General features: G+C 34.7%; 1 protein-coding gene across 1 annotated transcript; it reads right to left on the reverse strand.

Moving 5' to 3' along the window:
- Positions 1 to 13,277: 13,277 nt before the first annotated feature.
- On the reverse strand, positions 13,278 to 13,994 carry LOC132606082 (uncharacterized mitochondrial protein AtMg00810-like). Its single transcript, XM_060319414.1, has one exon. The coding sequence runs from the start codon at positions 13,992 to 13,994 to the stop codon at positions 13,278 to 13,280; it is 717 nt and encodes a 238-aa protein (XP_060175397.1).
- Positions 13,995 to 14,091: the final 97 nt, after the last annotated feature.

Below are 14,091 nucleotides of genomic sequence, written 5' to 3' on the forward strand. Positions count from 1 at the left end.
AATGATAGCTAGTAGTGTTTGTGACTGGTAGCGATGACTGATGATATATAGCAGTGGTTGGTGATGGTAATCGTCTGCAGTGATTGATGGTTGTGTGACAGTGACAAATGTAAATGATGACTAGCGATGGTGACTGCAGATTGTAGTGATTAACGTGGTTGTGATTGTAATTGAGTATGGTGGGTTGTGAGTGGTGAATGGTGGTAATCCAAGTATTTGAAAAACCAAGTCAATGGGCAAAAAGTAATGGAATACCCAAGTTATTAAAGGCGAAGTATTTGAAAAACCAAGTCTTTCTTTTGTTTGCCTTTATTCTACTTGAATTGTAATTTTGGCCCCCAAAAGGAATTGTTATTTTGGATTGTTAGGAAATCTCTTTCTCAGTGTTAATTGATTATGACCCCAAAATCAAATTAAGTGAATAGTGAGTCCATCAAAATCATGAATGTAAACTCTGCATATAAATGTCTATGTTTCAAATCATCTTTGCAAGTGTAATACATGCTACGTTAGGGAAGCTTTATATGGAGGCAACATTCTGACTTTTTTACTTTGTGCTTTTGGAGTCAATATCTTTTTGCTTTATTAGATTTTCATGAGTCATGATGAAGTCAAGATAACAACTTTACCCTCCAAAAAAAAACAAGGATAGCAACTTTTTTAGTTTGTTTTTTGATGTTTCCTTTCTCTTGTGATTTGGATTTAGTGAAAAAGTATGTAAGCAAAATTCAAGCAGGACTTTTCTCGTGGGGAGCACCGTTTCACAGTATTATTGAAGATCACATGGATAAAATTTCGTATTTTTTCTCCCTTTTCTTTTTTTCCTTTTCCCCCTGTTTTCTACTTATTTTATTGTAAGATGAAAAATTATTCTAGTTTTTCCTTTTAGTTATAGTGAGAAGTTTAATAGTCTACTCCAATTTTTCATATTCCAAATTTGGTTGTTCAAGTACTGACCTTCTAATCAATAGTTATGTTATTCCCTTTGCCACATTTTTCCTCATTATTTTCATTCAACTTATGTTTAAAGTGTTCACGATTCTGGTAGAAGGTTAGTAGGTAGTTGAATGTTGTCCCGCTTATTCTTTTATACTAGTAGTCATATTACTCTTGTAGTTTCTTGTCCTTCGATTTTTGCTACTATCTATTGTTGCTTGTACTTCGTTTATCGTATAATTTGTGGTAGTTATTGTTCGTTTTTCAGACTGTTTTACCATGCTTTTATAGTATTTTGCCACGGCTTATTATTCAGTATCATTATCTTTTTTTTTTCTTCATACTGCTTTGCATTACTTGTCCTTGTGTCGAGGGTCTACCGGAAAAAATTTCTCTACCTTTCAAGATAGGAGTAAGGTCTGCGTACACTCTACCTTTCTCAAATCTCACTTTGTGGGATTTCACTAGTTATGTTGTTGTTATGTTTAAAGAGTTCAAAAATCACTATCAAAGAAACATAATTTCCGGGAGAATCCCTCGGAATCTCCTAGACCAAAGTATGAGCCCGTTTGGATAGGTCTATGGCTTTTGACTTATAAGCCAAAAGCTATAAGTTAGGAATTCTAACTTATGACTTTTGACTTATTTTTGTTAGTTTGGCTTAAAAATGAGTGCTTAAAAACACTCTTTTATTTTACCCAAACACTATAAAAATGCTTTAAAATAATTTTGGCTTAAAAGCACCTAAAATAAGCCAATGCAAATAGGCTTTATGTGTTGAAAGTAAATTATTTTCATTAAACTCTATTCTATATTTATTGTCTTTTGATAAAGAATGTTATTAGTGTAATTTGCATTAATTGTTGAAAATGGGAGCATTCGGGGTTATGGCTAATGGGCTATGCTAGGAAAGATCGATCAAATGTTGCTATCCCCTCAAGAAAGAAGTGCAAAATACTCTTTCAATAAGTAAATTCAATAAGGTTTTTCGCAGCAACTCTATGAGCAACATAAATATAAAAATATATTTGGAGTTGCGTGTTTTAAGTAATTGTTCAAATCTCACTAATTTTTAAACAAATTTCTTTAGAAAAATACAACTATCTTAATAAGTCAAAAGTTGAAACATGTCAGCCAAGAGCACAAAATGGCGCGGATGCAACCAGCCGAGGATTTAGGATTTTGAGAAAATGATAAAGATGGTCCTTTATGTTTGGTTTAGGTTCAAAATGGTCCCTTAAATATGTTGTTCAACAATTTTGATTTTTTAAATTTGTCAAAGTTGACCCTTTTTTTTGTTTACGTAATATTTAACAACTTTGGTTAATTGATTTAACGTGAACTGTGAAGGAAATGGATTTGACATGAACTCACATCGAGAAGTGTAGTTTTTGCAGTTCTGCTATTTATATTTATTTTTGGAGTCTAATGTAGCTATTTGAGGTGCGATTTCTGCTATTTTTCATCTAAGTCTGATGTCTAGTACCGTTTTTCATATTGTGATTTTCGGGAATTCACGGAATTTTCCTAATAGTTCTGGTCAAATATTGTTCTTGCAGTTTTCGTTATATCTAATAAATAGAATTTATTAGATATTTAACAGAGATCAAAAGTGTTCATTTTCGTCAAATTTAAAGAACCAAACGATTCATAGATCATTTCCTCGAACCCTTGTGTGGTACATCGTACTTCAAATATTTACCTATTATCTTATATAACACTGAATAACTTTATTTATCAATTAAAATTTAGGTAGATAACAGAGATAACGAATAATTATGTCCATGAGAATTAGTTGTGTGTTATCGGGGCAGCAATTCTAATTATAAAAAACGAGAAATGGTAGATTAGATTTTGGTCCTGTGCTGCTCTTGCTGATGTATCACAGACTTCTTGACTAAAAATAAAACTTTTCATAGGGGAATTGGTTAAGGTGGAAGCTTTCAGTTTTACAACAAACTCAAAAAGTATGTGCTTTTAGTTTCCAAGTTTGGTACTACTACTATTCTTATATCCTAAACAAAAATTTCTACAACTCATTACATTATGTTGATATTGTTCATGATTGCAAGCAGGGCGGCTCAACAAATTTAGTGGCCTAAAGCCAAACTACAATACGAGGCCTTAATTTATTTTGTGTCATTTAGTCCAATGATAAATGTAGATGACCCAAAAGCTTTATATTCAGAGGTAATGTAAAAATCTAAATGAGTTTTTTCTTCAACTAATATCAATCATATTTTTTTTATTTTTTATTTTTTTTTATACTCGTTCCATCCCAACATACTTGTGATATTTCGTTTTCTAAAGAGTCAAATAGTACACATTTTGATCAACATTTTAAAGATGCTCTTTTCATCATATTGATATGAGAAAAATTTCAACTTACAGTACTTTTTGTATAGTTTTTTAATATCTAACTTATAATATATTGAATTAATCAAATCTAATTTAGTTTCGAATATTAATTAAATTGACTCTCGAGAAGTGAAAGATGTCAATTATTTTCAAATGGAGGGAGTAAATATTTCATAGTTTCTACACTATACTTTTTAATAATTTTTTTCTTAAAAAATAATATATACACATAGTATAATTAGAAAATGGGCCCCCCAAAAGGCAATGGCCTTATCCTCTGGCCGGCCCTGGGCGTACGGAGGATTTTTCAGAAACGGTGTCACCATTTAAAGAATTGTGCCCACTACTACTTTAAGAGAAAAAAATGAGGCTGAGCAAGCTAGTTTGAACCACAACCTTTCTCTCAAGGCCGGAGAGCCTAACCACCAAGCCAATGTGCATCTTTGTTCACAAGCAGTGTCCTTTTATTGTTTTTAACTTCTATTTTCGTTTTATATATTATTTATATATGTATATCTAGTAAAAAAAATTGACGAAACAATGTCACGTGACACCCCTCGGATCAAGGTAAATCCGCCCCTGATTGCAGGTAGTTGATCACACAGCTAGGTGAATCACAAGTGACTAATACTTATAGGAAGAAAAAACAGCTAGCTGGCTTTCTTGTTAAACATGGTTGCAATACTTTCTGGACCAGCCTTGCAAATTTTTGTAAATCCACCCTCTTTTGCTGTTGTTATTTTGAATACCTATAAGGTTGGGACTACATACATGATACATGGTTGGAATACCTCTGGACCGGCCTTGCAAATATGAGGGCTTGGGCCCTTTTGGAATAAAAAGGATGGACCGAGTCAAGTAGTGGGTTGAATTTTAAATTGTTCTAGATTCGAAATTACTGTTTTAACTATTTAAAAAAAAAAAACATCAGTTTTTCACAACATTAATTCTCTCCAAATAATACAAATTCTAGCTAAGATAATCATTGAAGTAAATTAAGTAAAGTAAGATGACTTTTGGAAGAAAAAACAAAGATAGATAATTTTAATGTTTAATTATCACAAATTGAGTAACCATTCGGGTAATCGACTCCGAAATGAGACCTACAACAACAATAATAGAACTAATGTAATCGTAAAAGTGAGTTCTGGGGAGGGTAGGATGTACACATACCTTATCCTGTCTTTGTGGGGTAGAAAAGTTGTTTCCGATAGATCCTTGGCTCAAAGGAAATGTAATCAAAGCATGGTAGAAAGGAAAATAACGATAGTAAAATGGCAAGATAAACAAAGCAAATTAATAAAGCAACATGTAGTAATAAGAATTAAAGCATAAGATACTACGCAAATACTAAAGAGTACTACTAAAGAAGGAGGAGATGAGAAGTGTTACATCTCGAAAATTTCGAGTTGTTGCGTTATGAGTGGACTAACGTAAGCCTAAGGTGGACATGAAGTCCTTGTGATATTAAGGAGAGTATTTGATAACTTCAAGCGGGCACCATAAGATTTTGAAGTCATATGAATCGGTGGAATTAAGTTCGTCGAAGGAAGTAGAATGTGAGTCATGTTCGGGAAGATTTCGCAACAATTGAGTTATAATTTGTTTAGTAATGACTTGAGGAGGAGCTATAGGTCCCCTTAGATGGTCAATGAAGTATTACACAAGTGCTAAGAAGGTTCCATAAGGATTGAGAGTCAAACAAATCGAAGGGAGCAATTTATCGGAAAGGGGTAGTTTGACGGACCATTTGACGGACCGTTGGGTGTTTGACGGCTCATCAAATGGTGGATCCACCACCATGAAACCATCACAGTGAGGCATTGGCTGGGCTGATTGGCGGTCCATTTGACAGACCGTAGGAAGTTTGACGGTGTTACACCTTGGAAAATTTCGCGCTACCAAGGTCGTAGCCAGCTTAGTATGGGCCTGAGGAATAGCAAAGTTATGCGAGGATTAAGGAGAAAGGTTATATTATAAGAGTGTAATAATGGTATACATATGACATTTGGAGACCATATGGGTTGAATTGGTTCATATGTCACTTGCCGAAAAGCCCTCGTTGTTGTAAGCTAAGTGGGGCCCACACGCTGGAGTTTTATAAAGAACATATGAAGAGATATATGAGTAGTACATGGAAAGTTGAGAAAGTCCTAAGAAGGACCCATAAGCCAAATATGGGCATAAGCCATCCAAAAGGACGATTTAAGGAAACATTTTCAGATGATCTGAATTGGAGGGGCCAAAACGTCATTATAATTTTGGAATTTGGAAAAAAACTAAGAACGAAAGTTGTAGATAATTGAAAGAGCTTTCTAACCATAGGTTGTGGTCCCTCACACGATATCGGGATCAAGAGTTGTGACCTTTTTACTGAACGAAACGACGAGAACAACTTCGGAAGAAGCTGTGAGTTCCACGACCATGTTTCAAGGTCCGTGAAACTTTCCACGGGCCGTGTACTGGTCCGTGGAATACCCAGCAGAGTTGATGGTATTCTGGTGGTGAACCACGACCTGTTCCACGGACCGTGGAAGTATCCGTGGAAGTCCCGACGAGTTGAATAAGTTCTGATTCTATAAATGTGATCTCACTTCATTTATTTCATTTCCCACACACTTCTTCATCTCTCAAGACCTCTAGAAGGTTCCACAAACATCATATACAAGAAATCAAAGGAAATCCATGATCAATTACATCAAACCAAGTGAATCAAATGTAAGAAACTCATTAAAGTTCATCCAAGACAAGGAATCTAAGTGAAGGTGAAATTAGGGTTTTGCTCAAGTGAAGTGTTTGCACTCAAGATTCATTCCTACACTATCTAAGGTATGTTTTATGATCTTTCCATGATGATTAAGGAAATGAGAAGTTGAAACACTTGGATTGTAGAAGGGGTATAGGAAATGGGTCACAAAGATTAAAGCAATGAAGTTCTTGAGTTGTAGTTGAAATGAATCATGACTATTGAGATGTTGTAGTTATAAGTATGTTATAAATGACATGTAGAACATGGGTTAAGCATTAAACGTGAGAGAACATAATAGTGAACTATGACTATGATTATGGGGACATCTAAGTGAAATTGTGAAATATGGATAAGGCGGATGAATGATGATTGTTGCTTATAATATGGTGAATGTGATTATAGATGTTTGGGAATTGATATAGAGTATGGGAAAAGTTGTATAAACAAAGGAAATGCTGCCCAACTTTCATTAGCTTTAGTAAGCACGTTTAAGTAATCGATTAGCTAATGATAATGTGAACTCCATTGAAGGTAAGGACGCGAGCATTGAAGGAGAACGATCAAGCGGTAGAATAGCTAAAGAAAAAGGTATGTAAGGCTAGCCCTTTCTTTCCAAGGCATGAATCCTATGATATGATATCCCTTCCTTCTTCATGATTTTTCCTACATATCAATGACTATGAGTCGACGACTATAAAAAGCTTCATACAAGATAAAGAAAAGAGACACACTACGAGCATGATGATATTGATGACAAATCTAAGTCTAGGAGTCCTAAAGCTCATGAACGACATTCCTACGAAGATGGCAATCCTTATACGATTCCTATGATATTATTCCCCTACCTCTCCATGACTTTCTTACATTCCGGGAACTATGAGTCAACATTGATAGGAATTCTTCTTATAAGATGAAGATGAGGAATATGTCATGAATGAGATAATAATGATGGTAAGCTGAAGCATAGAGATTCTAAAGCAAGGAGCGATGTCTATGAAGCTAATGATCCTTACGTAACTTCTAGGATATTATGTTCCCTACATTTCCATGGCTTTCTTATATTCCGGAACTAAGAGCCTATGTTCATAAATAGCCACGTGAGATAAGGATAAGAGACATGTTATGAGCATGATAATGAAGATGATAAGCTTAAGTCTAAAGATTCTAGAGTTCATGGTATAATGTTTATACAAAGCTAACGACATTAACTACGACCTATTGATGTTGCTTGTTGTATACACTCACCTTATATGCTAATTCCTTCAAGGTGAGGCGGAATACCTATGAATGCTCCATAATGTAATCGGGGGTTCTCGACCTTATGTCACCCCGACATTGTTATAAATTGTCCATGAGCCTTAATGCATGTCCTATGACCAATGTTCCGCAAAGTTGCGAGTCTATGTTCATAGAGGATTTCATATGAGATAAAGGTAAGAGATATGCTATATAAACGATAGTGGTAATGTTGAGCTTAAGCCTAGAGATTATGAAGCCTATCCTACGATATTTATACGAAGTCCATGCTACCAATATGATGTGATTTTCATAGATTGTCTTTAAATTTAAATGTATGCATTAATGAAAAGTTACGATACGCTTATAAGATGTATGTGATGACAATGATGATGATGAGATATACTGATCCTTGTTATGATGTATGTGATATGGTCGAGCCACTACGTGGCCGAATACGGATACTGTCGAGCCACTACGTGGCCGAATACGGATATTTTCAAGCCCTTACGTGGCCGAATACGAATAATGTTTTATGTGTATGAGCAGATACGGTACTACGACGATGAATTATATGACATAATGATGTATACGCTATGATGATTCATGTACGACGATTATGTATATATGATATATGTATGAGATGTATTCATCCTTAAAGGTCGCGCAGGTTTTGCCTTCACCTTATGACTTATGATTTCTCTATCATGTTTACTTCATTCATGCCTTATATACTCAGTACAATATTCGTACTGACGTCCGTTTTCTTTGGACGTTGTGTTCATGCCCACAGTTAGACAGGGAGACGGCGCAGACCTTGAGGAGCTATCCACAGATTTGCAGGAGCACTCAATTATTCCGGAGGTGCTAATCGGGTTTATACTTTTGTGTATATATATATGTATATGTATTTTGGGCACGACGGGGTCTTGTCCCGTCCATATGTCTAGAACTCTAGTAGAGGCTCGTAGATACGTATGTGTGGGTAGTATGGTCTCACGATGCTACTATGGTGTATATGTTATTATTTTGATAGCTGAAGGGCGTATGTATATAAAATCAATTATGTTTTCAAAATGAAAAATGATTGTCTTATGATTATGAGTTTATGAATGGTAAAGAAGTGTATAATGACCATGACGAGTAAGGAAATGAGTGGTGCTCGGTGGGTAACCCCGGGTACCCGTCACGGCCCCTAGCTGGGTCGTGACAAACGGTCCGTCAAAATGGGCGTCAAAATGTCCTAAGGGATTTTAAGTGACGCTTTATATATTTTGTTTTACCTCATTTGGATTCATTATTTCCCCAAATCAGATCCTAGAGCTCTCCAAAACCCTCTCTCCAAGTCTATAAACTAATCCAAGCTAAATCCAAGAGAATCAAGAGATTCAAGTGCTAAAAACCTTTCTAGGGTTTGTGAAACTCAAGATTTCCTTTGGTGTTGATGTTGGAGACTTCACTTTAGTGGAGTAAGTTGATCCAAGGCTTGTTCTTGTGTGATTAAGGTAAGTTTTTACATCTCTTTCATATGGTTAAGGTTGCTTGATTGTTGTACCATAAATCAATTAAAAAAAAGATTTGTGAGCTGAACTTCTTTCAATTTGGTTTTATTTTAAACTTTTGGGGGTAAAAAGGAAAGAAGTTTAAAGTTTGCTCTATGAAGAGCTGGAAAAAAAAATGGAGACTTTACGGTGTTCTTTGTTTTTTGGTTTCCTTTGTTTGGGGGTTATGACCTAAGTTCATTAATTAATATTTTTTAATTTTCAAATTGTAATTAAAGAGTAGTAACTGAAGTATTGAAATACCAAGTCACCAAAAGTCAATGGGAAAAAAGATAATTGAATACCAAGTCAACCATGGCAGATTTGCTTTATTACATCAATTGGCTAGCTAACTGTCGACTTAAACATCTTAATCTTATTTATTTTTATTAAGATTAAAACGTCTTAATCTTAATACATATTTAAATATTAAGATGTCTGAATTTAAATGACATCTGAATATTAATATATATTAAAATTTAAATATTAAATAAAGTATTTGTATTTTTAACACTTGAATTAAAATACTAATAAATCTAATACTATATCAACATAATATTTTTTGTAGTTGGCGATAGTGGTTAATGTTTGTAGTCGTTGGTGATGACACCTAATAAATTGCGGTGGATGATAATGATAGCCAATGGTGCTTGTTACCAGTAGCGATGATTGATGATATATAGCAGTGGTTGATGATGGTGATCATCTGCAGTGATTGATGGTTGTGTGACAGTGATAAATGTAAATGATGACTAGTGATGGTGACTGCAGATCGTAGTGATTAACGTGGTTGTGATTGTGGTTGAGGATGGTGGTTGTGGGTGGTGAACGGTGGTAATCGAAGTATTTGAAAAACCAAGTCAATGGGCAAAAAGTAATGGAATGCCCAAGTAATTGAGGAGCAGTAATTGAAGTATTTGAAAACCAAGTCAATGGGCAAAAAGTAAAGGAATACCAAGTCTTATTTTTATTTGCCTTCATTCTAATTCTACTTGAATTATAATTTTGGCCCCCAAAAGGAATTGGTATTTTGGATTGTTAGGAAATCTCTTTCTCAGTGTTAACTGATTATGACCTCAAAACCAAATTGAATGAATAGCGAGTCAATCAAAATCATATTTATTATTGGATAATACGATCAATCCACTTTACTTGACAATTTTTCATCAAAATCAAACTAAAGAACGATTTTTTTTCCTAACTAATTTCTTTTTTAATAATTACTTTTAATTAACTAGTGTGTAAACTCATAAATAATGCATAGGAGCCTAATGCATATAAATGTCTACGTTTCATCATCTTTGCAAGTGTAATACATGCTACGTTAGGGAAGCTTAATATGGAGGCAGCATTCTGATCTATTTTACTTTGTTATTTTGGAGTCAATAATCTTTTTTATTTAGCTTTATAAGATTTTCATGAGTCATGATGAAGTCAAGAGAGCAACTTTATTTTGTTTTTTGGATGTTTCCTTTTTCTTTTGATTTGAATTTAGTGAAAAAGTATGTAAGCAAAATTAATTCAAGTAGGATTTTTCTCGTGGGGTGCACCGTTTCTTTCACTGCATGCATTATTGATTATTGAAGATCACATGGATAAAATTTCTCATTTTTTTTTGTCCTTTTTCTCTAGTTTTCTACTTATTTTTTATTGTAAGATTAAAAGTCATTACTCTAATTTTTCCTTTTAATTATAGTGAGAAGTTTAACATTCTACTCCAATTTTTCATATTCCAAATTTGGCTGTTCAAGTACTGGTCTTTTCCTCATTATTTTCATTCAATTTATGTTTAAAATTTTCAAAAGCCACTATTAAAGAATCATAATTCCCGCCGAAAACCTTCGAAATCTCCTAGAACAAAGTATGTGTTGAAAGTAAATTATTGTCATTATACTTTAAACTCTATTTGAAGTTATTGTCTTTTGATAAAGGATGTTATTAGCGTAATTTGCATTAATTGTTGAAAATGGGAGCATCTGGGGTTATGGCTAATTGTCTATACTAGGAAATATTGACCAAATGTTGTTATCCGCTGATGAAGGAAGTGTAAAGTACTATTAAAAATAACCTAATTGCAACAAGTTTATTCTTTTATTTACAGATTTTCATCAATTGGTCTTATTTAAGGATGCCCAACTTTGATTGCAAGTACAGATTATGATAATTTCTAATGGTATTTAAATATTATGTTCATGTGTATGGTCGTTAATAATGTCTTTGCATTCACTTCGAAATAGATGGTAATTCTTCTGTAAATTTCAATTGAGTTTCTTTTGAAGGTTGTTGTTTTTATTATTGTTGTCTCTCCTTTGTTTTAATGATAATATATTTTAATATTTGAGTATTAAAAAAAAAGATTAATATGTAAATTCAATAAGGTTTTTCGTAGCAATTCTACAAGCAAAATAAATATAAAAATATTTACAAATGTTCTTGGAGTTGTGTGTTTTAAGTAATTGTTCAAATCTCACTATTTTTTAAACAAATTTCTTATTTAGAAAAATACAACTGTCTTAATAAGTCAAACGTTGAAACATGTTAGCCAAGAGGACAAAATGGTGCGGATGCAACGAACCGAGGATTTAGGATTTTGAGAAAATGATAAAGATGGTCCTTCATGTTTGGAATAGGTTCAAAATGCTCCCTTTGTATAACAATTTTGATTTTTAAAATTTGTCAAAGTAGAGCATTTTTTGTTTGCGTAAAATGTTTAACAAACTTTGGTTAATTAATTAAACGTGAACAGTAAAGAAAAGGGATTTAACATGAACTCACATCTAGAAGTGTGATTTTTTTGCAGTTTCTACTATTTTTTATTTTAGTTTGGTGTCCAATGCAGTTTTTGATATTGCGATTTCCGGGAATTGTCGGAACTTTCCTACTGTTTCTGGTTAAAACATTTATTGCAGTTTTCGTTAGATAGAATTTATTCGGTATTTGACAGAGATCAAAATTGTTCACTTTCGTCAAACTTAATGAACCAAACGATTCAGAGATCATTTCCTTGAACCCTTGTGTGGTACATCGCACTTCAAATATTTACCTCTTATCTTATATCAGCTTAAATGCCGAATAACTTTGTCGATTAAAATTTAGGTAGATAACAGAGACAAATAATTATGTCCATGAAAATTAGTTGTGTGTTATCGGGGCAGCGATTCTAGTTATAAAAACGAGAAATGGCAGATTTAGATTTTAGTCCTGTGCTGCTCTTGCTGATGTAACGCAGACTTTTCTGAACTAAAAATAGAACTTATCATAGGGAAATTGGTTAAAGATGGAAGCTTTCAGTTTTTTGACAAACTCAAAAAGGTATTTGCATTTTGGTTCCTAGTTTGGTACTATACTCCTATTCTTATATCCTAAACAAAAAAAATCTAAAAACTCCTCTTGTTATAGGCATTGATGCCAAGAAGATTTTGTCCCTCCTATCCTCCCCAACTTTACATTATGCTGATATTGTTCATGATTGCAGGCAAGGGCGTGCGCAGGATTTTTCATAAGCGGTGTCACCATTTAAAGAATTGTGCCCACTACCACTGTAAGAGAAAAAAAATGAGGCTGAGCAAGCTAGTTTGAAACCACAACCTTTCTCTCAAGTCCGGAGGGCCTAACCACCTGGCCAATGCGCATCTTTATTTACAAGCAGTGTCCTTATATTGTTTTTAACTTCTATTTTCATTTTATATATTATTTATATATGTATATCTAGTAAAAAAAGTCGACGAAACAGTGTCACGTGACACCCCTCGGGCCAAGGTAAATCCGCCCCTGATTGCAAGTAATTGATCACACAGCTAGGTGAATCACAGGTGACTAATACGTATAGGAAGAAAAAATAGCTAGCTGACTTTATTGCTAAACATGGTTGCAATACTTTCTGGACCAGCCTTGCAATTTTTTGTAAATCCACCCTCTTTTGTTGTTGTTATTTTGAATACCTATAAGGTTGGGACTACGTACATGGTTGCATGCCTCTGGACCGGCCTTGCAAATATGAGTGCTTGGGCCCTTTTGGAATAAAAAGGATAGATCGAGTCGGGTAGTGAGTTGAATTTTAAATTGGTCTAGATTCTAAATTACTGTTTTTGTAGGAAATATTTTCCGTGTCCCCTTTCATTCCTTGACTTGGTTAATATACAAACTATACAACCGTAATGTTAGGCTAGAATTAAGGAGCTAACCTAAAATAGGAGATTACAAAATATTCTAACCTAAAATAGGAGATTACAAAATATTCTAACTAATATTTACATAATCTATCACACCCCCGCAGTCGAAACGGGAGGTTTACGAACGCTGAAACTGTCCCGAAAATCTTCAAATAAGACTTGTGGTAGTCCCTTGGTGAAAATATCGGCAATCTGATAACGGGATGGAACATGAAGGACACGAACCTGTCCTCGCGCAACCTTCTCACGAACAAAGTGGATGTCCATTTCAATGTGCTTGGTGCGCTAATGTTGCACTGGATTTCCCGAAAGATAAATGGTACTTACATTGTCACAATACACCATAGTAGCCTTATGAATAGGACAATGTAATTCCAACAGAAGATTGTGAATCCAGCATGACTCGGAGACAACAATAGCAACCCCCCTATACTCCGCCTCAGCACTCGAACGATAGAGGGTAGGTTGGCATTTCGAAGACCAAGATATCAAGTTATCTCCAAGGAAGACACAATAACCAGACGTCGATCGACGTGTGTCAGGGCAGCCCCCCCAATCCGCATCAGTGTAGGAAAGGAGGTCATTAACTGAGGATGGATAAAGATGCAAACCATAATCAAGTGTACCCTGAATGTAACGGATGATGCGCTTAAGAGCATGCATATGAACCTCTCGCGGAGCATGCATGTGTAAGCATACCTGTTGAACAGCATAAGAAATATCCGGCCTCATGAAAGTAAGATACTGAAGTGCACCTGCGAGACTGCGATGGTGAGTCGGGTCATCATATGGAGCACCCGATGTGCTGCTCACCCTCGGTTTAGTATCAACCGAAGTAGAAGTAGCCTTACAAGAAGACATTCCAGCTCGATCAATGATTTCTTCAGCATACTTACGTTGCGAAAGAAACATGCCATCCTTATGGCGAGTGACATGAATGCCAAGGAAATAATTCAAAGGACCCAGATCCTTCATAGCAAATTCCGAGGCAAGGAGAGCCATAATGGAGCACCGGAGAGAATATGAGGAAGCAGTAAGAATAATATCATCAACATAAAGTAAAATGTATGCCATATCGGACCCCTTTTTGTAGATGAAC

This window comes from Lycium barbarum, chromosome 8 (genome assembly GCF_019175385.1).
Source record: "Lycium barbarum isolate Lr01 chromosome 8, ASM1917538v2, whole genome shotgun sequence".
NCBI lineage: Eukaryota > Viridiplantae > Streptophyta > Magnoliopsida > Solanales > Solanaceae > Lycium > Lycium barbarum.